Raw genomic sequence first — 25428 nt, 5'->3', positions numbered from 1 at the left:
GATATGTGACGTCACGCCAGGGATGAAGAAGGCGCGCGCCCGCCGTCGCGTCAGTCTCTGTGCCCGCAACCGCGCCAGTGTCTTTGCGCCGGGCGTGTATGCGGTCAAGATGCCTCCAAACGCTAAGGACGTTAATAATAAGAATGCAAAACGAAGGCTGCTTCGCATCCACTGGGCTTAACCTTGATAAGCCTCCAACTTTAATTTTTTTGTTTCTGCTCTTATTTTTTATTTCTTTTATTTAATTTATGAAACCCATGCATTCACTAGATGCGCCTTTATTCATGCTGATACCCTGAGCCTTCGTGGCGGAGTGGTAGCGACTCCGCTTCAAATGCCAAAGGCCCTCGTTGGATTCCCATCCTTGACACAGTTTTTTTTATGTAGTGACGCCCAAAAGCTGAAACGGTTGCTATGGCTGCGGCGCTCCATCTATTTGACCTAGTTGAGGCTAAAGGTCAACCGTGGCTACCGCCGAGAGCTACGCGACGGCTCGAAACCTGGCGCAGTATTGCTTACGCAATGAAACCGAGCATGTATGGTGGGAAGAGTTAGCGTTCCTCGATGTAGTTGTGGAGGCGAGTATGTAAAACCCTATCTTAATATAGTTTATCCAGACACGAGGTTAGAGATATGGGTCTGAGAGCCGTGATGGAGAGGGGTTTATGGGGTTTGCGGATTAGCATGAACTCAGCGTGCTTCCATTGATCTGCAAAGTGACCTGAAATTCAAAGTTCATAGTTGATGTAGGTGGTTAGCGCTTACAGGGTTTTCGTGGAGAGGACACCGAAGATAGCTTTGGTAATTTTATCTTTCCCAGGAGCACTGGTACAGGTGGAGGAACGGGCGGCAGCATAGACCACGTCGTAGGTGATGAGGTGTCCAATTCTGGGCTGGGAAGGCCAGAGTAGGTAGTCCGGAGAGATGGTGAGGATTGGGCCCCGAGATAGTGAGTTTGGAGGGCGGCTAGAAGGGCTCGTCATTTCTCTGGGAAGAGTGGGCAGTTGTCTGTAATGTACACTCTCATGTTGTTTTGGTGGCCTCAGGGTGAAGTGGGCTTTATAGAATGGCCAAGCTTTTGGAGGTGCTTGAGTGCCTTTAACCCTAGTGCGCACTAGGACAACACAAGCAGCGGAAGAGATCGCCATAGCTCTAGCCTTGACTGAAGCCAATCGGCAGGGACTGAGTTACTGGATAGCGACGGATTCTCAGGGTGCAGCAAGGGCATACAGAGATGGAAGGATCGGCCGAAAAGCCGCGAGTATCCTCTTCGAACAAAAACAACACAGACATGGATCAAACAACACAAGCATTCAACACACCATCATTTGGGTCCCTGACACTGGGGTTGAGGGAAATCTCATGGCAGACACCGTTGTCCGAGGGTTCACGAACCGGAGGGCGGGTTTGCCGGTCGAACCCTTCAGCACGCCAGAATCTTACGGGGAGGCAATGAAGGCGTTGTTGGGAGCGCGCAAGAAGTACTCGGCTCCGGCGGATATCCTCGACAGAGAGCAGGCCACCACGCTCAGACGGCTGCAAACAGACACCTACCCAAGCAGAGCCATGTATCACAAAATGTGGCCGAACAGATACGCGAAAGAGTGCGTGTGGTGTGGGGGCTACGCCACAACGTACCACGCCACCTGGGGCTGCGAAAAAAGCCCTTTACTACCAAAGGTAAATAGCCCTAGTCTAGAGCAGTGGGAGGCCCTCCTGGCTGACTCCGACCCGAGCACACAGCTTATGCTGGTGACGAGGGCCAAGGCAGCGGCGGAGGCCAACGGGATCCTGGACTAGGGAAGACCGACCACTGAAGCTCCACATCTATCTATCCCCATCCCCCTACTCCCTAACTCTTCCTTTTGAAAAAAAAAATGTTTTCACTACTACTACTTGAGTGCCTTTTATTGTGTCAAAGAAGTGCAGCCAGTTTTGAGCACAGACCTTGGAGGCTTAGTTCGGGGCCTTGGAAAAGATGAGTGCCCAGTGCCCACAGCCTTGTGTTCTTGCAACAGAGTGTGCACAGAGTGTTGTAGACATGTATTGCGCCCAAGACGAGTGTAGCTCAGGGAGATTCCCAGTTGGTGATCCGAATTTCACCGAGTGACTTGTGTACTTCTGGGGTCGGAATATTAGTAGAGAGGATTTAATGGCCGCTTCCGAAGGTTTCCCCAAGATTTGTCCATAGCGGACGCTTGATATAGCTGGTTTGGTTTGGTTTGGTTTATTAGGGTTTAACGTCCCAAAGCGACTCAGGCTATGAGGGACGCCGTAGTGAAAGGCTCCGGAAAATTCGACCACCTGGTGTTCTTTAACGTGCACTGACATCGCACAGTACACGGGCCTCTAGAGTTTCGCCTTCATGGAAACTCAGCCGCCGCAGCCGGGATCGGACCCGCGTATTTCGGGTCAGCAGCCGAGCGCCGTAACCACTGAGTCACCGCAGCGGGGCTCTACATATAGCGTAGTAATGAATAAATTCGTCGTAATATCAAACTTCATAAGATATGGCATGAAATTATCATTTATACAAGCTTCTTCCACTACTATTTGGCACCCTATCGTAAAGACAGCTGGAAACAAAATATCGAGTGGTGGCTAAGTGGTGGCATATACCAGGTGTTTCGGGGCGGACTAAGTAATTTTCAAAAATAGGTTTTTGGGGCAAAAATATGTCGGCGAACACCGTATAAAACCAGTCTTAAGTAGTACACCGGCTAGCTAATTTCAGATCATTAAATTTTTAACTATTACAGCTAGGCAACTGGTTGGAATGAAGAGATTTGTAGCCGGTCGTTAGTAACAGCCATATCTTCAGAATTTCAAAAATGCGATTATCATCGGCGCGGTGGCTCTACAAAATTTGGCTGCATCGTGAAGAAATACATGCGCTTTCAAAATGCATGCGGGCAAAGCAACCTTTCCAGTGCACATAGCTAGTCAAAAACGCGAAATTTTGTCGAGCCATAGCTGCAAGCGTAATACCGTTTTCGAAGTTCTAAAACCTGATTTATCCATTACTAACGACCTGCTACAAATCTCTAATTGCAACTACGTGCCTAAATCTAATAGTCCAAAGGTTATTAAAAATTGGTTAACCAGCTTGCTACTTAAAACGATTCACCGGTTTTATGGTGTCTGCCAACACTGATAATACTACGCTGAAAAGCCACAATTTTACTTTTAAAAACCAATTTTTTTTTAATTACTTAAAGTCTTCTATGAAACACCTGGTATTTTTATGGGATGATCTATCGCCATTTAGAAAAAATAGTGCTTGTTACCTACACAACGACCATCACAGTCTCATTGGGAGGCCGTCCACTAGAGGAGAGAAAAGAAAGAATGCTCGTGCCCAAATTGAAATCGAACGCTTTGGTATTAGTAAAAGAAGACAATTTTTGCAGTCAGAAGCACTTACACTTCTTTGGCAGTGCACATCTCAGGGGCCACTCATTCAAATGATCTCTCGTAATCAATGAAGGCTATATATTGGGGTTTGTTATATTCCACCCATTTCTCTACGACTTGATTGAGAGTGTGAATATGGCGTATCGTCGAATATCTTTTAGGAAAGCGTGCCTGATCATTTGGTTAATTGAAGACTAAGGTTTTCCTGACTCTATAAGCGATTACCTTAGTAAATACCTTGTAAGCAGTAAGCTGATCGGTCTGTAATTTTTCAGTTCCTTGACGTCTCCTTTCTTATGAATTAAGATAATGTTAGCATTCTTCTAAGCTTTTGGCACGCTCGAAGTCACAAGGCATTGCGTGTACAGGGTGGCTAGTTTTTCTAGCCCAATTTCGGCTCCGTTCTTCAACAGATCTGCTGTTACCTGTTCCTCACCAGCTGCTTCTCCCCTTTCAATTGCTCCTAAGTCTTTCTTTACTTCCTCTTTCGTTACTGGGCCGCCGCGGTGGCTCAGTGGTTATGGTGCTCGGCTGCTGACCCGAAAGACGCGGGTTCGATCCCGGCCGCGGCGGCTGAATTTCTTTGGAGGAGAAATTCTAGAGGCCCGAGTACTGTGCGATGTCAGTGCACGTTAAAGATCCCCAGGTGGTCGAAATTTCCGGAGCTCTCCACTACGGCGTCTCTCATAGCCTTAGCCGCTTTGGGACGTTAAACCCCATAAAACAACCATCTTTCGTTACTGGCGAGACTTCCCATTGCTGCGCGCTGCTGTCTCTCTCATTAACGTTCTGATTGCATTGGCTGCTGTATAGATTTTTTTAGAACTCTTCCTCTATCTGTACTACCTTATTCATATTGCTAATTACATTGCCCTATTTATTTTTAACGCGTACATCTCATTTTTACCTATGCCTAGTTTCCTCTTATTCTTTTGTCGGCTACCCTGCGCTTATTTATCACCTTTGTTAGCTCTGCCAGTTCTAGACTGCCTGTAGGGTTGGACGCCTTCATGCTTTGTTGTTTCTTAATCAGATCTTTCGCCTTCTGAGATAGCTTGCCGCTATCCTGTCGAACCATTCTGCCACCTAATTCTACTGCGCACTTCGCAACGACAACTGTGATATTGTCGTTCATTGTTTTAACATAAATATCGCGTCCCTCAGTTAACGACGAATATCTGTCCTGCATCGATACCCTGAATTCCTCTACTTCTCTCTTACCGCTAACTCGTTGTTCCGTTCCCTCTTCAAGTGTAAGATAATTCCAGACCCTACCATTATGTGGTCGCTACAACGGCCTCCACATGCTGCACGATGCCAGGTTAAGCACACAGTATGAAGTCTATTTCATTTTTAGTCTCACCTTTGGGGCTCTTCCACGTCCACTTCCTATTCTCTCGTTTGCGGAAGAAGGTATTCATGATCCATATATTATTTCTCTCTGTAAACTCTACTAATAATTCTCCCTGCTATTCCTAGACCCTATGCCATAGTTGCCTACCGCCGGGTCTCCAGCCTGCTTTTTACCTGCCTTCGCACTGATGTTTCCCATGAGTGCAGTGTACTTTGATTTTAGTTTGTTCATTGCCGATTCGACGTCTTCATAGAAGCCTTCAATGGTCTGGTCATCATAGCTGAATTTAGGCGCATGGGCCTGCTCCACCTTCAGTTTGTACCTCTTATTAAGTTTAATTACGATAGCTGCCACCCTGTCGATAATACTTAAGAACTCCACTATGTTCCAGGAGGCGCTCATCTCCACCTCTACGGCGTCGGTCAGAGCCACTGGAGTCTTGATACTGAAAACTCCACCAGCTTTGTTCCTCCCCCCCCCCCCCCCCCCCATGATGGTTCAGTGGTTAGAGGCTGAGAGTCCTAACCACTAAGGTGGGGTTCCCGTGTTCGACTCCGGCGGCTGCGGCCGCGTTTTGATGGAGGCGAAACGCAAAGGCACCCGTGTGCTGTGCGATGTCAACGCACGTTAGAGAACCCCGGGTGGTCAAAAGTATTCCGGAGACCTCCACTACGGCACCTCTTTCTTCTTTCACTCCCACCTTCCTCCCTTCCCTAACAGCGCGGGTCTTGGACTCCACCTTATGCAAACGAAAATGCCTTGTGCCATGGCGCTCTCTCACCTAAGCTGCCAATGCGTCATAAGATATCATCATATTCAGAATCTGTTTATTTCAGCACTTAGCATTTCTGCATTGAAACAGAGAAAGAAATGTAAATGTAAGGGTATGATGGCGGATGAGACGAATATAACAGTTTATAGGTAGGTAGGTAGGAGTAACCTTATTAAAATGCCGGCAACCGACGGTTTAACGCGTCGTGACATTGGCCAAGCGTCAACCCGTGGTTATGCCCTACTCTGCACTACGCCAGTTCGGCCCGTTTGTTGTGGGTCGTGACGCTTGTGCCTTTCGAGTGCACCCCGGACCTGCTAGACGGCCCATATAACAGTTTATGTGCCCGAAGAAAAAATGCATTATCCTTAGATCTGGACGGTGTTTTTTGAAAAATATTATTAACTTTGTTTCTTTCCGCCAGGAGGAGCAGTAAGCTGTGCCTAGCGGGTCGTACTGACGTGGTTCAGTCGCCAGTTTGTGGTTGGAATTGACGCAGCAACACCATTACCCAATATCGCAAGGTTGCGTGACACAGATGTGGAAAGGAACAGTTTATTTACAAGAAATAAATACACTCCGCCCCCCACAATGAGTGATTCTGAAGAACGCGCAGGCCCAGTGTTGGCTCTGAAACACAAGGTAGACAGCTGCACACCACAGAGAGTTAAAGTGTTTAAAGGGTTCAAGAACTTGCTATACTCTGACTCGGTTTGCCGACAAGCAAAGACATATGCTACAGGTATGTTGGCAACAAGGAATACTGCTATATTTATGAGTTACAGCCGCTTGGAAAGGTAGTATTTGATAGAAATTAGATCCTTTCGGATAAAAACAAAATCTGACAGTTCTTTTAAAACGCACTTCATAATATGCCAAGTGCGCTTAAAGAACATGCTCTGAATTTACTCTAACACTCATTCTAAGCATTAAATAAGCATTCAATAAATAAAAGTAGACCTAGACATTAGATTGTGCGATGCGATGACATGGTAACCGTTGAGACAATTTAGAAGCAATTTTGTTGCATGCGAAAATGTGTATCGTTTAAATGATTAACGCCTCTCCTGTGCGGCGCGATAAGGTTTTAAAATCCATCCAGTTTTGGATATCATCGTGACCTATAAGATATAAGAAATCTGTTGGCCAGGAGTAAATATGTACTTAAAGGCATGCTTGAGTCAATTCTTTTTTGTTTTTGGTTTTGGCCTACTAAATTAAGAAAGCATTTTCAGCGACGACTGCGGTGTAGATATTTCTGTGACACAATAGCTGAAAACTGACACGCATAACATGCAATAAGAACGAACAAAAGAAGCACAGTACAACATATTTCAGGGTACGTTCCATGCGCAACAAGTGAATAAAATCTAACGAGACCTAAATAACAGCAGAAGGGACAGACAGGTAGTTCATCAGAACACGGGGCAAGAAACCGCAGAAACATCCGTCGATATCTAAATTTCGCCTCATGAAGCAGTCCGTCTTGCGAGGACGACTTCGTTCTTCCTTCTGCGTGGCGTCGCTACAGGATCTCGAAGTATGCTTCGGGAGTTCCCTTCGCAATCTTGGTTATAGGTGTTGCCATCTTGACGGGTCACTTCATTCCTGTGACAAGGACACTGCACGAGCCGGAAAAGTAACAGAAGAAAAGAAACGCCGCAAAGAACGAAGAAAAAAAAAGTAATTGGCCGCCGGAGCTGCTTATTTCCCTCTCTGCGCGTTTTTGCATTTACCGCCGTCCAAAGGTATCCAGAACTCGCAGCGCAAACAGTGACCGAGCGGCGTTCGAAGCGTCGAAGTTATGCTGCTCCAAGGACTCCACGAAACCGGCGCAGCGCCCCATTGTGCCGGGGCCGGTCGGCGTCCAGAGCGTTCACAAAGGCGTGGCCGCCACGCCGCTGGCTCGTAAATGCCTAACAGTCCTTTTCCTGTCCCCCGTACACTCGCCTTTGCCCTCTCCCTCTCTCTTTCAATCTCTCTCTGAGCGGCCACGCCGGCCGGCGCCTATGTCAAGGGTGTTCCCACGTTCGGCCGGACACCAGCGCGCCGTTTCGAACGATCCGAGCTCGGACTTAAAGGCCACCCTCGCGCGGGTACAGTATACGCCTCTGCATTTCAATGGCGTTGCGCTAAGCGCGAAGCGGGCGCTTTTGTTGCGCAATTATCTCGTTCTTTTTTTTTTTACTTTAAGGCCAGTCCATGCGAGAAAACCGTGAATCTCTAATGGCCCGACGGTGGTGGTCAATTAAGACGCCCATACAGTACTGACGCTGAAAAGCCTGAGGGGCTGTCAACCCTTCCCATGCACCCCACCCACTCGCAAGCTGTCACATTATAGCAGCCGCCGGCTATGGTGGAGGTTACATATGCGCTTCCGAAACAAGCTTGGCGCACGAACGAAGCGAGGATAAGCTACGCCTGAAATGCAAAGTCACGCGTAGCGGCGATTAATGGTCGATTGTCTTCGCTCCGTAGCCCGGAGGGACGACGTGCCAGTTGGGCATAAATTACTGGCGCATTAAAAAGGCGCCGCGTAGCCAGAAGGAACAGGAAATGGCATGAAATCCGCTCTCCGCTTGATGGCTGCCCTCACGTGATCTATTTCTCGTTTGTTTGTGTTTGTCGGGGACATTCTCACGCAGTATAATCCGCTCAATGCTTGACGTAGGTTCGTTGCTCATGCCAGCGGCTTTCGGTCCTCCGAAGGCCTTGGGAGCTGGTAACAACATTACCATAGCGTCTCTGGCTGTATCTCTGGCCATCGAAATAGATTCGGGTAGGGGTTATTGGGAAAGAACTGAATGCCTACGCCTCGGGCTACGGATCTCCGATATACGATTGAGATTGCAATCTGTCCGTAAATTACTTCGAACGTAACGTTCAGAACAAGCGCCGCAACAGTTTTCACACGCTTCACCATAGGAAGCCTGTTAGCATTGTTTACACCTCCTAACGCACTGCTGATAGCTTGATTATTCAAAGTAGGGGCGTGAATAATTTCAAGCTCCTACATCCGGGAGCTCTCTGGAGCGACCGCCATTCCATGTGTTAAAGAATGCGTGTACGTTACAGACAGGAAACCTGATGAGTCGTACACACCGGCGAAAATGAATTCGTGCTCCCACATGGTATAATACACGGAGCTCTGTGAATGCTGGACACAGATGGGAGACGATTCATTCGCAACATGCATAAAAACTCCTTCACAAACCTAACGACGATTGTGTTGCAGGATTTCCTCTTGGAAGCTGCCAATGTTTCCGTGAAGCTGTTGTCTATATTGGTTGGACAATGTATCTCTATAAAAGCAGGCAGCGCTGCACTAAAAGGTCAGATATCTCTTAAGTAAAGTTATCTTTCGTCTGGGAGCGACAGTGTACAGGCCCTTTCAATGCAACCTGTTCACTGCCGGTCTTGAAGGTGTCCCCTTGAATCTTCGTGATAGTTTGCACCTCATGGTGTGTACTTTTCTGCATGACCTCTGGCGAACCGATGGACCATACCGTTATTTACTTCTCTTTTTGCTCGTTTAGGTAAACAACTGTCATTCTTGGTGTACTAATCCGTAAGCAATGGATTTTAACGAGTGCGCATTGTTCGCCGAAGTGGTTTTGCTCTTAAACACCGACATGTCGGCTGACCAGTGCGTCCGCATCCAAACTAAGGCAACTGCGGGCGGTCTTTTAACAGAAAGCGGGTAATGTTTTGTGGGGCTTCTAAACACGACGTCGATCCGTGTAGGCCGCCGTCCGGTCGCCAAGTGACGAGAACCGCTCTCTGTGGAATGTGTTTCTCTGTCGCCTTTGCACTTCCTTTTCCTTGAAAGTTCAGTCTTGCGCGCACGCTTGGTGGCCGTGTTCCGGGGTATACGCTTCCTCTCCTTTGTGGTGTCTGTGAAAGTGGAGGGTGTCCTGGTCCTGTGTGTTCTGCGCCCCTAAAACTGTCGGTAACTGAAAAGAAACAAGACCACACGTAAGACAGACTCAAGCTCTTGCTCTTTCACTCTCTTCCACTTTATTTCACGTGGAGCGGCTAAAACATAACAATAAATGTGAATACTTCGTTGTACACCATTCCAGAAAGTATCGAAGTCAAATGTCGAAAATATGGGAACAAAACAGAAATTTTGGAGCACGCCAATTCGCCTGTAAGTCAAATGATATATCAGTTGGCGCAGTCATTAGTGTCAGGACTTGTTTTATATAGACAGCACTAAGTATGTTACTTTTCAGCCAATAGCAGATTGAGAGGTAAGGGCAGGGTGGGTATGTCGAAAGAAAAGCTGTAAAAGGGTTAGGACAAGGAAGTATTCAGGTAAATAGTTGGTCATAATCAGGTATAATTCTAAGCAAAACACAAGAAGCCTTTGCGCTCAGGCACGCATGAAGCAATCATAAGTTCGTTTGCATAACTGAACGCATCAGCTGTCTTGTCAGTTTCTTCCATATATTTTAAGAGCATGCATTGAGATAAGATTGTCATGGTGAGCAGAAGGGTTAGTTCGTGCGTGGAATAGGAAAGTAAGTTAACTTTGCAGTGAAGTATATCTGTAATGCGCTATACTTCTTGACGCAATGTTATATATACAAGAATGCGGGTTACCATATTGTTCACGAGAGATTATTATATTCTCTTGTAGGTATTAGAGATAGCTACCTGTAGTCTTTTCTGGTAGTGCAAAGAAGTTGGTAAATGGTACACTACAACTAGCGGCACAATCAGCCAATAAGGTTACATCTGCTTCAGATTAAAATGCAACTTTGGCTTAGAGGTCATGTCAAGCTCTTTCCATACTTCGACATAACTATGCTATCCAGCAAACCCGTCGTGTCCCTTATGAAAAAGCCATGCTGAAGAAATAAACAGTCGAGGTAGAGAAGGAAGTTATGTTTCTAATGCCTAAAAAATAGCCCGTTGGTCTTCTCCATCGTGACGTCAGAAATACCTGCATGTGAACTGTCAGCCGCGCACTACTTCGTAATTGTACAGCTAAGTGTGGTGACTATGTCTGACTGTTGTATGGCTGGAGATTTTTCCTCTCCTTAAAATCATCCCGCCTTCTTTTGGCATCAGCATGCCGCCACTGCAAATGGCCTTGTTTTGGAAACGTTTTAGGATGCCCTGACTAAACCATGTCTATAGAAAAGACTAATAAAAGACATTTGTCAGATGTGAGAGCCTGCTAACGCATGCTTATTAACAGATTTGGTCTTTCGTGCGCTGGTTCTAGTACAGCTCAAGAATGAGAAGACTCCTTAAAGACACGGATGTGTTGCAGCTTCTGACGTCACGACCATTCGCCTACTCTCTTGTGATATGATACTGTACAAAAACCCAGCTTTGGCAGGTCAAACTAGAAAAGGTCGTAGTCGATAGAAACGTTTCAAGCATGAGGGTTGCACTATCGCACTGGCTGTGTGCAGTACTAGTTGTGACCTTCAATGGCGTGACTTTGGCAAGCACAGCCGTACCACACGTTCGTCTTATTCACGTGCCGGAACCGTGTTTTGCCTTACGTGCCTCAAACACTAGAGAGGAAAAAAAAAACAAATAAGCGAGTGAGCAGCAAAGTCCCCGTAGGCGATGGATCTGAATGCCGGGGGTGATGAGAAGCTATAGCACGGCACGGGCGCTGAGGCCGTTTCTGGACGCCCTTCATGGAGCAGGTCGGCGATGACTCTAGCCCGTGCCGATGTTGTACGACAGGAGTGAGTGGTCAAACAAAGGCAGCGCCTTTTCCTCAACTTGCCCTTGCTGCGCTGCCCCTTGACCCGCAGGCTGGTAGACCTGCCCTTGCTGCGCTGCACCTTGAGGCCGGTAGACCTGCCCTTGCTGCGCTGCAACTTGAGGCTGGTAGACCTGCCCTTGCTGCGCTGCCCCTTGAGGCTGGTAGACCTGTTGGGGTGGAAGACCCGCAAACCCGCCGGCCGGAGAGGACGCGCTCTCAGCCTGCTTCTTCTTCTTCAAGTAAGGTTCTTCGTACTTCTTGGGATCGTAGAGGCCGTGGTCGTACAGGTCCGGGTTGTAGCTGCCATCCTCAATGTCCTCGTCGTCCTTCTTTAGGGTCTGCGTCGCTGGCGCTGGCTGGGGGTAGAATCCAGCTCTCTGAATAGGGTACGTGGGAATTTGGGGCGCCGCCGCCGGTCTAGGGGAGAAGGAAGGGGCTTGCTGCACGGGAGGCCTGAAGGAGTTGTAAAGTGGCACTTGTCCGCCGGCCTGAGCGGAGAAGCTAGGAGCCTTCAGTTGGGCCGCTTGCTGAAGAAAGACGGGTGGCCTCTGCACGGCTGGAGCGGCGGAAGGGGGAGGTCCGTAAGGAGAAAAGCCCGGTCGCAGCGTTGGAGCTCCAGCGGTAGCAGGTGCACCGGCAGGAGAATACTGCTGCTGGGGCGCTGGCCGTGGCACGAACTGTTTGAGGAAGTCGGCGAAGTTTGGTTTCGTGGCGGCCCTCTGGGCCTCCTGGGCGAACAGGTTGGCTATGCTGACCTTGGGCTGCGCTTGCTGCTGTTGCAAGTACTGGGCGGGGACGAACTGCTTCGCAGGGGCTGCAGAAGTAGGAGCGACGGCGAACGGCGCTCCTGGTCTGGCAGCTGCAGCGGGTGGGTAAGTGCCGGGCCTGATGAGAGGCAGAGGGTAGCCTTGCTGCTGCGCGAACGTTGGATAGCTTGGCTGCTGAGACGTTGCGGCCGGGAGTTGAAGACCCGCGAAAGGCCTTGCAGGTTGTTGTGGTGCAGGCTTGCTTGCGAATTGTGGCACGTACGGGGCCGCCCGCGCTTGAACTGAGGGTGGCGCGTAAGGTGCATAGCCAAATACTGGGGGCTGCCTGGCTGTCGATGGAGGACCTTGAAAAGAGGGGGCAGGTTGGCTTGTAGCTGCTGGTCTTTGCTCGGCCAGATGTTTGAAGAAGGTTGGGAAGGCGAGGTTTTCAGGGACGTTTGGCACGAGCGATAGCACAGGAACCTGCGAAGGACCGGATGCCTGGGAAGGAGGAGCCGGCCTGAACTGTGGGTACGCTGGCGGCTTGAACTGGGGACCTGCGTTTGCGGGGGCCTCTGAGTAGCTGGGCGGCCTGTACTGAGGAGGTGGGCCTGCGGGTGGGCCCGAGTTGCTGGACGGCTTGTACTGGGCAGCTGGACTAGCGGTGGCGGGAGCCGGTGCCGGTGCAGGAGCAGGGGCTGAAGGCGCCGGAGCCGATGGGGATGCCGACACCGTTTGCTGGATGTGCTCCGGAATGGTGTCTTTGGGTGCGCCTTCTTGGTAGATGTCTCCCTCCGCCTTGAAGCCATCCTTGCCAGCAGTGTACTTGATGATCCTCTGGCGGCCAGACGCGTCGATGAAACCGTAGGAGCCCTTCACCGTGCCGTCAGGAAGCCTGGTCTCTTCGCGGAAACTGCCGGTCTTGTCCGAGCCCTTGCCGGTGTCGTAGCCGAACTTGTAGTCGCCCTGGAGCTTGGCCCCGATGCTGACATAGTGCAGTGGCGCTGCCTGGAACGTGGCCAGCTTCACTTCTTCGGCTTTTTCCTTTTCAGATGTCTGCGCTGCGGCCTGAGCCTGGGGTTGCTGCTGCGGTTGGTGGGGCTGTGGCTGCGGCTGCGGCTGGGGCCGGGGCTGATACTGCGGCTGATACTGCGGCTGAGGTGCTGCTCTCGGAACGTAGCTCTGCAAAGCACAAGAAGCAAAACATAGTTAAACCCTTATCGACTCGGTAATATTTCTGCAATCTCAGCAATCGTGCCCGACTTGTCACTGTAGTCGGAGCTGGGCGTCAAAATGAAAAACTTTATCGGCGGTAATAATGGTATTTGCCGAGCACAAGAAAAACACGTTAAAATAAATCAAACATGCGTTAGGCAAATGGTTGATGGGCATTAGGTGGCATTGAGGGCCATCAGTAAAAAGTTCAGTGATTAAGAGCGCTAACTAGAATTATCGCAACGGGAAACACATATGCGAAAGTGCTTTAAAGAGAGATTTTGGCAGATGACACACATTCCCTGATAGATGTATTCTACATTCTGTTAAAAAAGAAACATCCTTGCAGAATGATAGCGCTAACTCTGGGGTAAAAATGAAACTAGCAATGTGAAACAGGCAGAGGCGTACAGATAGGAAAATTTAAAAATTGGAAAATATTGGTTAGAAAATGTTTTATTCACATATGTACACATTCCAAGGTTGTCGGATACAATTACATTTACAAGTAAACACGAAGCTAAGCATTCAAGGTGAGCCAAGCTGTTTTTAGCATTGCCTGGAAAGGATGCCAAACTATTGCCTTAAAAATGCCTCAGCCTTACAACTGATGCATCTTGCCTCAGCCCCGTTAATGTGGCTTGGTTACAGGGCGTGACCCACGACTATTGCGACTGCATGCCAGCAAACAAAGGCTTTGAGAGTTTTCCAAAATGCTATTTCGCTTCAAATACGCGGAGCACACCTTCTTCCAAAAAAGCTCTTAACCATCGCCATAATGCGCAGTTTAAACATCGAATGGCGCTTCGTGGTGGCGTACAGTAATGCTCTGCCGGAAAACCGCCTCAATGTTCCTGCAAGTGGAATAGACTCAGAGCTAATTCAACCCCAGGCGAGGCCCATTGTTTTTCCTTCGGAGGTCTTACTTTAAAATGACGAGACAATATGGGACGTCCTTATTTTATTATGTGGTGCATGCTGCTAAGAAGCAGATGATTTCATTATTACATTTGCTGTTTTGTTACTATGCAAACTATTATTATATGTTTCTGCTATGTAAGCTGTGCTGTCTTGTGCTGTCTCTTATTTATATTTTTTTTTTCAATAGGCGCATGAATCGAATTAGTCTGCGAGATAGGGATCCAGATTGTGGACTTAGTGTTTCGATTCATTTTGGCTGTGGTTCAGTGGTTTATTTATTTATTGATTGATTTCATTTCATTTATTTTACCCTCAAGGCTTTCGCATTACAGATGGCGTGGAGCAGCGAAAAAAACAAAAACAAAACAATACATAGATCAAACAGAGCGCTACATATATGAACAATGTTGAATAATGCTAGACGAAAACATTGAGAACAAAAGTACATAAGTAAATAAAAGGATTACAAAAAGATTGATTGATTGATTGATCAATTGACTGACTGACTGACTGATTGATTGCGTGATTGATTGATTGATTGATTGATTGATTGATTGATTGATTTATTGATTGATTGGTTGATTGATCGATCGATCAATCGATCGATCGATCTTCCATCACGGTAGCCATACCACCAGAAACCTTCGTACGCCTTGAATAATAAAATAAGCTAGTAAAGAAGCAGAATAGTAACGTCGTTTATAAACAGTGAATGAATATAGACAGCATAATCATCGCATGTACTCACAACACCAGCCGAGGCGGAAGGCGGCGGTCCCTGTGGCTGGAACCCCTGGGAGACGTAGCCCGACCTGGGCTGGGTGGGCGGGATCACCTGCTGGGGCACGAACCCCTGGGGCAGGTAGCCCCTCTGGGCGAGAGGGGCACCTCCCCCCTGGGGCGCTCCTCCCCCGGCGATGGCCGACCCGTAGGGCTGGAATCCCTTGTAGCCTCCGTTCAGGGGCGGTGGACCTCGCAGGTACTGCTGCTGGCCGGCGCATAGCGTGGCCGACACAGCCAGCAGCCATGATGCCACGAACTGCGCAACAAAGAAGAGGGGGAAAAATGATTCCCGATGATGAAAATGCCTTCTGTTTGTTACGCGCTGTTTATTTGTTCGAAATACCCCGCGAGACCTTAGACGAGAGTGTTACATAAGGGAGTAAAAAATGTGAAAAGCGAGAATGTTAGGTAACGATGAAAATGCCGTAAAAAGCAATTAGTGTGACAAAAAAAAACAAGAAATGAAGCTAGAAAACACGAAAGGTGAACAATATATATGAAGTAGAAAGACGACAACATACAGGAATGTAAGTAAGCCCAGAAACACAGCCTAACTTGAGACAAACAGTTCCATGCAATCCTCAACCACCACGATGGCTCAGTGGTTGTAGTGCTCGGCTGCTGTCCCTACAGACGCGGTCGAATTTCGAAGGAGATGAAATCCTAGAGGCCCATGTACTCTGCGATGTCAGTGCACGTTAAAGAATCCCAGGTGGTCTAAATTTCTGGAGCCCATAACTACGGCGTCTCTAGTAGCCTGAGTCGCTTTGGGACGTCAAATCCCCATAAACCCATGAACCCAATCTTCCTAAGGGCCGCAATTAGTTATCATTATCACTGAGGAGCCAAACATTCATAGAACATTTGCCAATTGTGGTCCATTGGCCATTTGTGACCGTGGTGGTAGATTCTATTGCTTCGTCGCGAATCGTACTTTGACATTTGTATACTGGCGGTAGCTTCGACTGGTCGTCGTCAATCATCTTTTTTTCTTAACTTTCATTTGGAGGACTTGCCATATGACATAATATGCGGCTGTCAATATACTGTAGCATGTCGTGGAGGCTATTTTCGTCCAGAAACCAAAGAAGGCTCTTGCTGTTACCGTTGTCCGCCAGTCATACGGAGAAGTGCTCTTCCTCTAATTAAGAACCTAAATCGTCTGCCGCCTATGAACGCAGCCATATACAGATACACTACGGTCCACTTATTTTACAGCATTTAATAGTTTTTTTGCAATGACTATCACATTAAAACAGGTGCCCCGACTGAGCCATGCTCGGGGTGCTATGATTGCAGCGTTTTTGTCGTGTTTTCCATCTTCTTTTCGAAGTTTTAAAATGGGTTGTCCCGATGCTTCTGAACAGGAAGAACGCAGATAGCGGTACAGCGGAGTGCCGACTACGATGTATTGTACAAGGTGCACAAACGAGTAACAGAGGTCAGGCTTTCGCCCTCACGGCCTGACTCGTGAGCGCGCCGCTGCCTCCGGGCTGGCCGCGGCACACTCACGGCCGCACTCGAGAGGAGAGAGCGGGAGTTGCGCGCTACTTTGGGTTGCTGCCTTCAGCACCAGGTGGAGCCAGCTGCTTCGCGACACTGCTTTGCCGCTTCGCGTTTGATAGTGGTGTTTTTTATGTGTGTGTCTATCCAGCCAGGGCACCTTTGGTAGGCGCCCGCCCGTTACAAAGGGAAGGCTACATCATCATCATCATCATCATCATAATCATCACTAAAAACGGCACGCACGCCGTTGTGTTGCTGCAGCGGCTCTTGTTTGCTTTGTGTAGCGGAAAGGTCTTCTTGATACGTTAGGCGTTTGTGGAGACCAAATCGAGAAATCAGTCATTTTTGAGATCACTCCGGAGACCGATCGGCGCATTATTTTTGTCCCTGTTCGGGGCGGTAGCGCTGGCTAAAACCCGTTATGATCCTCACCTGGAGCGCTACCGTACAATTATCTTTAAAGATGCACTACTGCAACAATAGCCTGTATTTCCGGAATGGACTTTAATCTACGTTCTTTGCCTCCAGTAACTCCTGGAAAGAGAAGCAAAAAATAATGACACACTATTTTTATTGCTTTCACCTTGCTACTATCGTTAAATATATATCAACATGACGTTCCAAAGCTTTCTTTCCTTCTATCGAGTATTGCCTTTGTGCAGATGATTTCATATCTACCACTCCGTACACGCCACGTGGTGTGCGCATGGTCAGGGATTGGATGCATTTTTCACTTTTTTCCGGAAACACAAAGTGTTACCCAGCATCCCGTTCTCATAGCCGAGTGACCTTAAAAATTTCACCGTCAGCAACAATCTGCTTGGCCCCAGAAAAAAAAAGTTAGCTCTTTTTGCTGCTTTATTAAATACATTAGATCTAATTATCATTCATCTACGTCAAGACAAAGACGGCATAGCTGTTTATTTCCTCCAACCCTATTTTAAACCGCTATTGGTGACTGCCGGTGAAGGCTTCGTAGATGATGATCGATACTACGTATTCTGGTGCAGTTTAATGATAATTATTACTTTTATTTATACGTGTGCTCAACAGTTTGCCATCGTAAACATCTTTTACCTCTTCATTTCTCCGCACTCGTGCATTGTGGAGGAGTTGGAAGTATGTCTTTGCCCAACGGAGTTGCGTTATGAGGCGTAGCTAGCTTTCAAACCGAAAGAAGATGGCTGCAAGATAGATGCGGATCGCTCATGCGGTCGACACAAAGCGCTGCACCAAGCGTATAACTGAAAGGATTAAACAAACCAATAGACAAATTATCAAAAAAAGAACAAATGGAGGACAACCGGGAGAGTGAAGAGTACTAAATCGATTGTAAGCAATAGGAGAGATATGAGCACCAAAGTTAACTTTGATATTGAAAACGGCAGTCGCAAATATCCAAAAATAAAAAAGCAACCCTAAAAAAAAAACAAGAGGATACTTAATTACATTGTGCATTGGCATTAGAAGCTGTTGACGCCTTTAAATTGAGTTCTGTGTCATTCTTTCATGGCTGTGTTTGCGGACCCTTACACGTCTGTCTGTGCACATTTTCCCGATGGCGCCTAGAGGGCGCAATCAAGGGCGCAATCAAGATACATCGACATGTTCAGTTGTCACTTCCGATCTGGTGATGTCATTTCCGGTCCTGGAAACTATGTCACCAACGACGCATTTCTTTCCCAGTTATGCTTCGAACGCCATTACATTAAAACTTTTTCGGACACCTGCGAGGCACAACAAACCATCAAGAGCCACGCATGTAGTGCGACCAGGCTTACGAAAGCTCACGTTGCAAGCGCTAAAACAAAAGCGTTTGTTTGTGGGGGATGCCGATGGTTTTGCCCCAATCTGTGCTGCTCTTTTAGTTGCCCTTTCGGAAGCGTATTGCCTCAATTCAATTAAATTCTTGAATTCTTTATTACTATCATTTCTTCAATACAATACATAGCACCACTGTCTGGATCCTTAGCCAAAGGCTAGTTATGGATCCATGCAATGAAAGCAAAGAGATTATTGAGGACAAATGCCTTCTACTGCGTGTCAAAATATTACACATATGAATGGTGTAAAGATACAAAGCGTACAACCAAGTTGGTTCAAATTACAGAAATACAGAAGGGCTAATGACAAAAAAAAAACAGAAGAATGCGCAAGGGCTGATGACAATAAATAAAGATATGAGAGCAAGAGCAGCATTCTTGATACAAAATAAACGCAGGCACATGCTTCCGAATACTGAGAGCGGCATCCATCGTCTTGAAATGTACTTTCTCATTCTTGGCAGCATAACTTCCTACGCAGTTATGCTCAAAGCGTAACGCATTTGCTTTCAACTCCCTTAACCGTTCGTATCCGTCAGTCCGCCTTTCGATGCGATAACTTCGAGTCTGTCCTTCCAAAGATATAACTGCACGCAACGCTGACCTGAAAAAACAAACCTGCTTTCTTTTCTCGTTCTCTGTTTCTCGCCGCAGTGTGGCTATTCGCGTATGTCGTCTATTCCCCTTATTATTTTCTTCGTTCCGCGCCCTACCCAACGTTGGACAGGTCAGCGCAGACGTATCCATCCTGCAGCTAACTTGAACTGGAGGTTTCGTTACGGCAAACACTGACGCTACTGCAGTCAAGGGCAGAAAAGGGCGGCCCACATAAACTGACCACGAGAAGAAAAAAAGCGGGACTCGAAAACAGGTTGTTCTGCAGTTAGTTTTACTGTTCTTCGAAGGGTCACACAAGGTGTACTTCTCATTCGGCATTTTTATCAGCGAAGTTCTCTCCACGTCTTCTTTCATTACATCGCTTTTCTCTTTCTCTCTTATCAGCGAAGGGGAAGGTTGTACGCCGTGTGGGCCGAACAAAACATGAAGTTCAAGCCGGATTTAGCTAAACCTGCTTCGGTGACGCGGCTTTCATTTTTTTTTATTATTGCACGGAAGGTCGCGCTGAACGCGATGATAGCGATCACGGCGGACTGGACAAGGCCGCGCGGGCGTGCCTTAAGCTTTAACGATCCCGGGCGTCCGCAATTAAAACCAGCCGGTTATTGAGGTGCAGTCGACGGTCTGTGTCGGAAATAGACGCTACTGTATATACGATGACTTATTTACGCAGCAGTCGGTACATGACAAATCAAAGATTAATTTCTCACAAAATTTGCTGTCGCCCATTGCAAATATGGTGAACAGCTTGTTCGCCAAAATTTTAGATCTATTACGGCAGCATGCAGTTGTAGCGAGTAATACGAAAACTTCGCCTTCATATCAGCCAAACACGGGTCGAGCATAAGACAGAATAGTAGACATTTTATCACCAATTCGACGATAAGCAAGCAATAGATCACCCGTCTTTGTTAACAGCAGCAACATGCCTTTTTCCGGCCTAAAGAAAGTATTCAGAAGGCGAAACGCGCCGCATTTGTAAAAGTATTTTTTGTTTAGTGTTCTGCGAAGCATGGAAAATGCAGCATTTGTAGAAGCTCTTTTAAAATAGAACAAGCTCTTAACGTTCTATCACGAACGTGCGCGAAGTCTATCACGAGCACACTGTAATAATGTGTGGGATTTAAATAAACGAAGCACAAGGTTCTTTGGTCGAACTTTATCAGTGCCCTCATTTGTAACGAAGGTCATAAGAATTCTGTACACATGATTTCATCGCAATCTTGCGAAAGGCACTACACAGTCCTCAATACGGGGCTACAAGGTGTTCCGGAAACTAGCAGTTAAATTGCCTGGACCTTAAGACCAGAACATATGAAACACGTTTCGTAAGAGCCCCTTGAATAAGGATGATTTGACAGGGCGCAATGAGACGTCGAAAAGAGACGAGAGACGTGAACGCACACACCAAGCCACTCTTGGAGAAGCCACCCTAGTCCACCTATATTTCTGGTACATCGTACCCTTTACGTCTCCCCTTCCAGACGCATGCTCCATCGTCACCCTCTTGGCTGCGTTGCTATGTCGGGCACGGTCGCCTCTTTACTGCATTCGAACTGAAAGCGCTTCGTGCGTATGCTTGTCTCACATCTGTGCCCCACGACATTTTCGGCTTCATTCCTCTCATGCCAACAGTTGAAGAAACCAGCGCGGCCTTATAAACCTTCTTTTCGGAGCACTTTAAGAATAAACAAAAATAAAGGCATTTGCTGCTAAAGGGGAAAAATTTTAGAGCACTAGATCGTCTTAGAAAACTAGAACAATCTGTAAAAAAAAAAAATTATCAAGATTTCTTGTCTTCGTTCACTCATATTTTGGCACAGTTCATTTGGTCACTATCGCCTCAAGAGGTCTTAACCTGCAGCTCATGCCGCAGGCAAGAGCGAAAGCTGCCTGTTCCCTTGTCACTTCTTTCTCAGCGCAGCTGGTCATAAAGGTTTTGCAACGACGATAGATTATGTGCCTCCTTTAAAGTGCAGTACAGTAGGGTTTCTGGGTGCCACCAGGTTTCACCGTGTAGTGTAAAAAACACGAATGTTGTGGCCAATGTGAAACACCAAAGTAGCCCACTGCTCTCATAAAGCACGAGCGTGGTATTCTACCTTCACTGAGTAAAGCGACAAAAAAAAAAAAAAGTCATGGGGTGAGTTAGTTAAAGATGACTGCGCAAAAGAAAAAAACAAAAGAAAGGAACGTCTACATGTTGGGGACATCCCGACCATGGGCGCGGCTGAGAGCATTTGCCCTTGAGTCCTTCAGAAAGAAGGAAATAGAAAAGAGATTCCTGTTTGCGGCGCCTGTCTGCATTCCCGCGTCTCCGGTTTTTCTTGGCTTTCTTTTTCCCCCGCTTTGTACAGCTCCACCTCCACCCCGCGTGCTCATTTCTCTCTCTCTTTTTTCTTTGCCTCCCGATTGCATTTTCTTCCCTCATCACTCCTCGTTGTTTTCCTTTTGAATTCCCTCTTCTTATTCAGTCCGGCTCTTGGAGACGTCAGCGTTGCACAGGGGGTAAACAGGTAGTCCGAGTCGAACTCACCGCTCAGGCACGTGCGTAATATCACGTCGTGCATCAGCGAACGCGAGGGCACACTCTTATCAACGCTAGGGCGTGGGCGCATGCCAAGAGCAGGTATCGGAAAGCGAGTTCTAGAAGGCGCCGGTACGTCCAACGGTCGCGCCTTCTTTTCCGCTCTCAATATGCGCGAGTCGGTTACGAAGTTACTAATGTCCAGAGGGGAGAAAAACCCTTGTGAAAATCCCTCTGCTGATACCGGGTCATTCATGTAAAAACGCGCTGTCCCGTGAAGTGGCACACATGTGGGGAAGAGTAGCGGATTCTCGTGGAAATTGGAGGCGAAATGCTAGAGGCCTCAGTACTGTGCGATGCTATAGTGCACGTCAAAGAACCTCAAACGGTCGATATTATTCGGAGCCCTTCACTACGGCGTCCCTCATAGCTTGAGTCGCTTTGGGACATTAAACCCAATAATGCAAAAGCCATTCTTATGGAAATAAAACTAATAGTGTTTATGACTGGCATGCGAATTCGAGGAAGAACGTCCTCGAGAGTAAACGTTTTTTACGACTATATGCGTGTCCGGACATCAGAGATGTCCCGCGTTATCTCTTCCGATCGTACAGTCTTATTTTTTAAATAGAACTGCGGGATGGTGATCACGTGGCCATGTCATCCTCTTGTTCAAAAACGCTAACAAAGCTTCGTAGCAATGTTGCATGCCCAAGTAAAGGCGGTCATACTATTTTTTTTTTGTACCTAGCAAACGCAGGCGAAGTTGATGTGCTCTATACGACCTGTAAAATGTGAACACGGCTTCTACACTCTAAACACCAATACACCTATAAGGGAGTAAAAAGGAAATGAGCTGCCTTCCAACGGACTATCTTTTATAAAAGGGACTAGAGGACAGCGTACACTCTTTTGACCCCTTTCTTTTCAGAGTGTATGACGACGACACTCCGTGCGGCTTCCAGGCGCGTGCATAACAAGTTCAGCACTTCATCTTCGCGTAACTGTTGGCTAAGCGAGGCCATTTGTTGAACAAAGAGCAACGTGGCATAGCTAACTTAACACGTTCACTTCGTCGTGGGCCATTGGTAGGTCACTTCCTGCATCTCTGCCTTACAGCACAAAAACGGAGGGGGCGCTAAGAAGCCGTGGGACAGGTCAGATTTTTGAAAGAACCTGCAGAAGACATACATTTAGGTTGCTGTTACCGTCTGTTTTTGGTTCCAAAAATTCAGGGGGCACTTTGACTGTCTAAAGTGGGTAGAGGCGGAAGCGTTTTCCGCACCATCTTCGCTGTTTCTGTGGCACTGGTGGCGTCACATGTAATTGAATACTAATTACTAAGTGATGACAAATCACTAATTAATGGTTATTACTGATTAATGCCTGAATGCTAATTAACTGCAAGCTTCGCCTTTAGGAGTGGAACGCGACAGCGCGTTGTAGCGCTGCCAGGGAGACCACCGAACGCCACCACCCGTTCGGCGCGATGCCTTGCGCTTTGAACGCAACGCTTTTTGAGAAAAGGAAATGTCGCAGTAATTCTCTGTCATCTCGGTGGACACCTGAACCGCACCGTAGAGGAAGGGAGGAAGTGGGAGTGAAAGAAGATAGATAAAGAGGAGCCGTAATGAAGAAAATGAAAATTGTATTTGAGGAAAGGAAATTACGCAGTAACTGTGTCACAAAATTCAGGGGGGGCACTTTTTTGACCTAAAGTGTGGTCACTGATGTGTGGTTAAGATGTTAAGCTCCGCCCCTAAGAGTGGAACGCGAGAGCGTCTTGCAACGCTCCCAAGGAGTCCATAGAACGCCATCGCCAATTCGGTTCTACGCCTCGCTCGCCGGTAAATTGGTTTTTGAGGAAAGGAAATGTATCTGTCTCTCATTTGTCGGTGGACACCTAAACCTCGCCGGAAGGGGATGGAGGAGGATGAGAGTGAGTGAAGACACCGTATTCACTAGACGCGCCTTTGTTCATTCCAAACCATCGAGCTAGCACGGCGGAGTGGATAGCATGCTCGTCTCTCACGCCGAAGACCGGGGTTCGATTCCTGAGCTCGACCAATTTCTTAATCGGCTTTATTTATTTATATGGCCTGACTAGTAAAGCTAATTAGACTAATTGGGTAATTAAGCAATTAACTAAGCTCAGTCCCACTTACTTGGAGCATCACTATAGGATCCCTTCAATTGGTTGCATGGTTACTAGCCGAAGTACAATTGGCCCCGTTTGAAATTCGCGCACTGTGACGTCACGACCGTTTCCACCAATTGAAAAGCGTGACATTTTCTGTCGACAACTGCTGCTTACAACGATGAGACATTAAAGGCTTCCGCCTTAATAAGTCGATTTCTCCGGAGGCTCACTGGCAGGTATCGCCGCACCCAGTAAAATCTCAAGGTGGCCCACCGCTAGGCGAAGGCACACAGGGATAAGGGCCTGAAAAATCGCTGCCGCACTGAACGTGTTAAAACATTTTGAAATGCGCTATTCTGTTTCATTTTTACTCTTCCCGCGCCTTCGTCCCTGAAAAATGTCGCACCGTTCACTTTCGTCGGGACCTGCTTGTCAGCACGGAGGGCGACATAAGTAGAATAAAAGCGGAAAGAGTCGCTAAATTACGCTACGCGACGTTCCTTAAACGAGACTCAAGTGGCGACATGGAAATCAACGTGGCCTCAAGTAGCCCTCATGGCACCACTGTAGATAGCCCAGCTGTACACCTTTCTGTCGTGCAGACCAGTGTCTTAAAGCACCTGGTCTTCGTACAGTTCCGTAACAGGTGCGGGAAGATCGTACCTCCCATTCAACTATCTAGCGCCGGGTGCACGCAGCAGTCCAGCGAGCAATATGACGACGTCCAGGAAGCGCTTTTTGGAAATGTCCGCACACTGACCGTCGTTTCAATTAGAAAGCGAGCTTAATTGAGGAAAGCCGGTGCTATCCTTCCACACTCCTGCGCACACGCGTGTTGTGATATAGCATGCTGCGAAAGGAGAACGCATGCTCGAGGCAGTCGCGTGACAGCGCTCGCGGCTGATCGATTCGGGTGCGCGGGCGGAAGCGGGCACGCGAAGTGCCTTCACGGCGAGCCCCCATTCTCTGCGTGCGGTGTAGTGCACTTTGATGCGATCCAAATAAGAAGGATAAGAAAGGTGGTGAACGAAGGATGGGGGAGAGAAAGAAGTAGAAAGAGGTGTTGATTGAGACAATCCGTGCTTGAGCGTACCCTACTCCAATTTTGGCTCTTATAGCCCGGCGCATGATAGCCTTGTGTCTGGTGGCGGCAGCGTTAGGCTTAGAGGGTGCGGGAACGTTTGCTCTAGCAAAGAGCGGGAGAAAGAACTCATTAACGAAAAACGGAGACGTTCTAGAAAAACAAGTACAGGGTTTAGCTTTATGGAAATGAGACTGATAAAGACGAATAGTCAGTTTAAAATGTAGCCTCGCAACCGTGATGCTGAAAATGCGTAGAAAGTGCCTGTAGTAGAATTATTATGCTGGCCAAATAGTAGCAAAGATTTGATAGGCACACACACACGCGTGCCCGCGCGCAAAGAGGCACATACGCACATAAAACATGCGACACACCTGGTTTTAAGGGAATATTTGGTACGCCATAATTTTACATTACTAAATCAATCATGAGAGAAGCCAACAGCCACAGAAACCAAGGGACACGAGGGATTTTTAATTAATTTATTTATTTTGTGCTGTTGTTCGATGAAGACTATTACTTAATATGTTAACGCTTAAAGCTAATTGATTAGAAAAGCAGAAGAAAAAACAACCACATGCCGCCGGTGGGATCCGAACCCACGACCTCCGAATTACGCGTCCGGTGCAACAACAGCACAAACCAGTCGAACAACAGCACGAAATAAATAAATTAATTAAAAATCCCTCGTGTCCCTTGGTTTCTGTGGCTGTTGGCTTCTCTCATATTTATAACGAGCCCCTCCTCCCCCTCTCTTATTTGCTTAAATCAATCATGATACATTATATCACAATCAT

At 47.5% G+C, this 25428-nt stretch overlaps 1 protein-coding gene across 2 annotated transcripts in view; it reads right to left on the bottom strand.

The window, feature by feature from the left end:
• Window positions 1-6134: 6134 nt before the first annotated feature.
• The window catches only part of LOC149362582 (uncharacterized), a 64622-nt gene continuing 45328 nt past the window's right edge, over window positions 6135-25428 (bottom strand). Inside the window, exons 2-4 of one of the 2 annotated variants that reach the window (XM_089573107.1) lie at window positions 14902-15192; window positions 11293-13199; window positions 6135-9493 (exon numbers count right to left, since the gene is read on the bottom strand). In XM_089573107.1, the coding sequence (XP_089429233.1) occupies window positions 9478-9493; window positions 11293-13199; window positions 14902-15192 (2214 nt within the window). In that variant the 3' untranslated portion in view covers window positions 6135-9477. The other variant, XM_089573106.1, reaches the window with a different exon arrangement.

The sequence above is a fragment of the Amblyomma mixtum genome, chromosome 2 (genome assembly GCF_055824585.1).
Source record: "Amblyomma mixtum isolate Tamu chromosome 2, ASM5582458v1, whole genome shotgun sequence".
NCBI lineage: Eukaryota > Metazoa > Arthropoda > Arachnida > Ixodida > Ixodidae > Amblyomma > Amblyomma mixtum.
The sequence above is the reverse complement of the archived record's forward strand: the minus strand, read 5'-3'. Positions and strand labels throughout refer to the sequence as shown.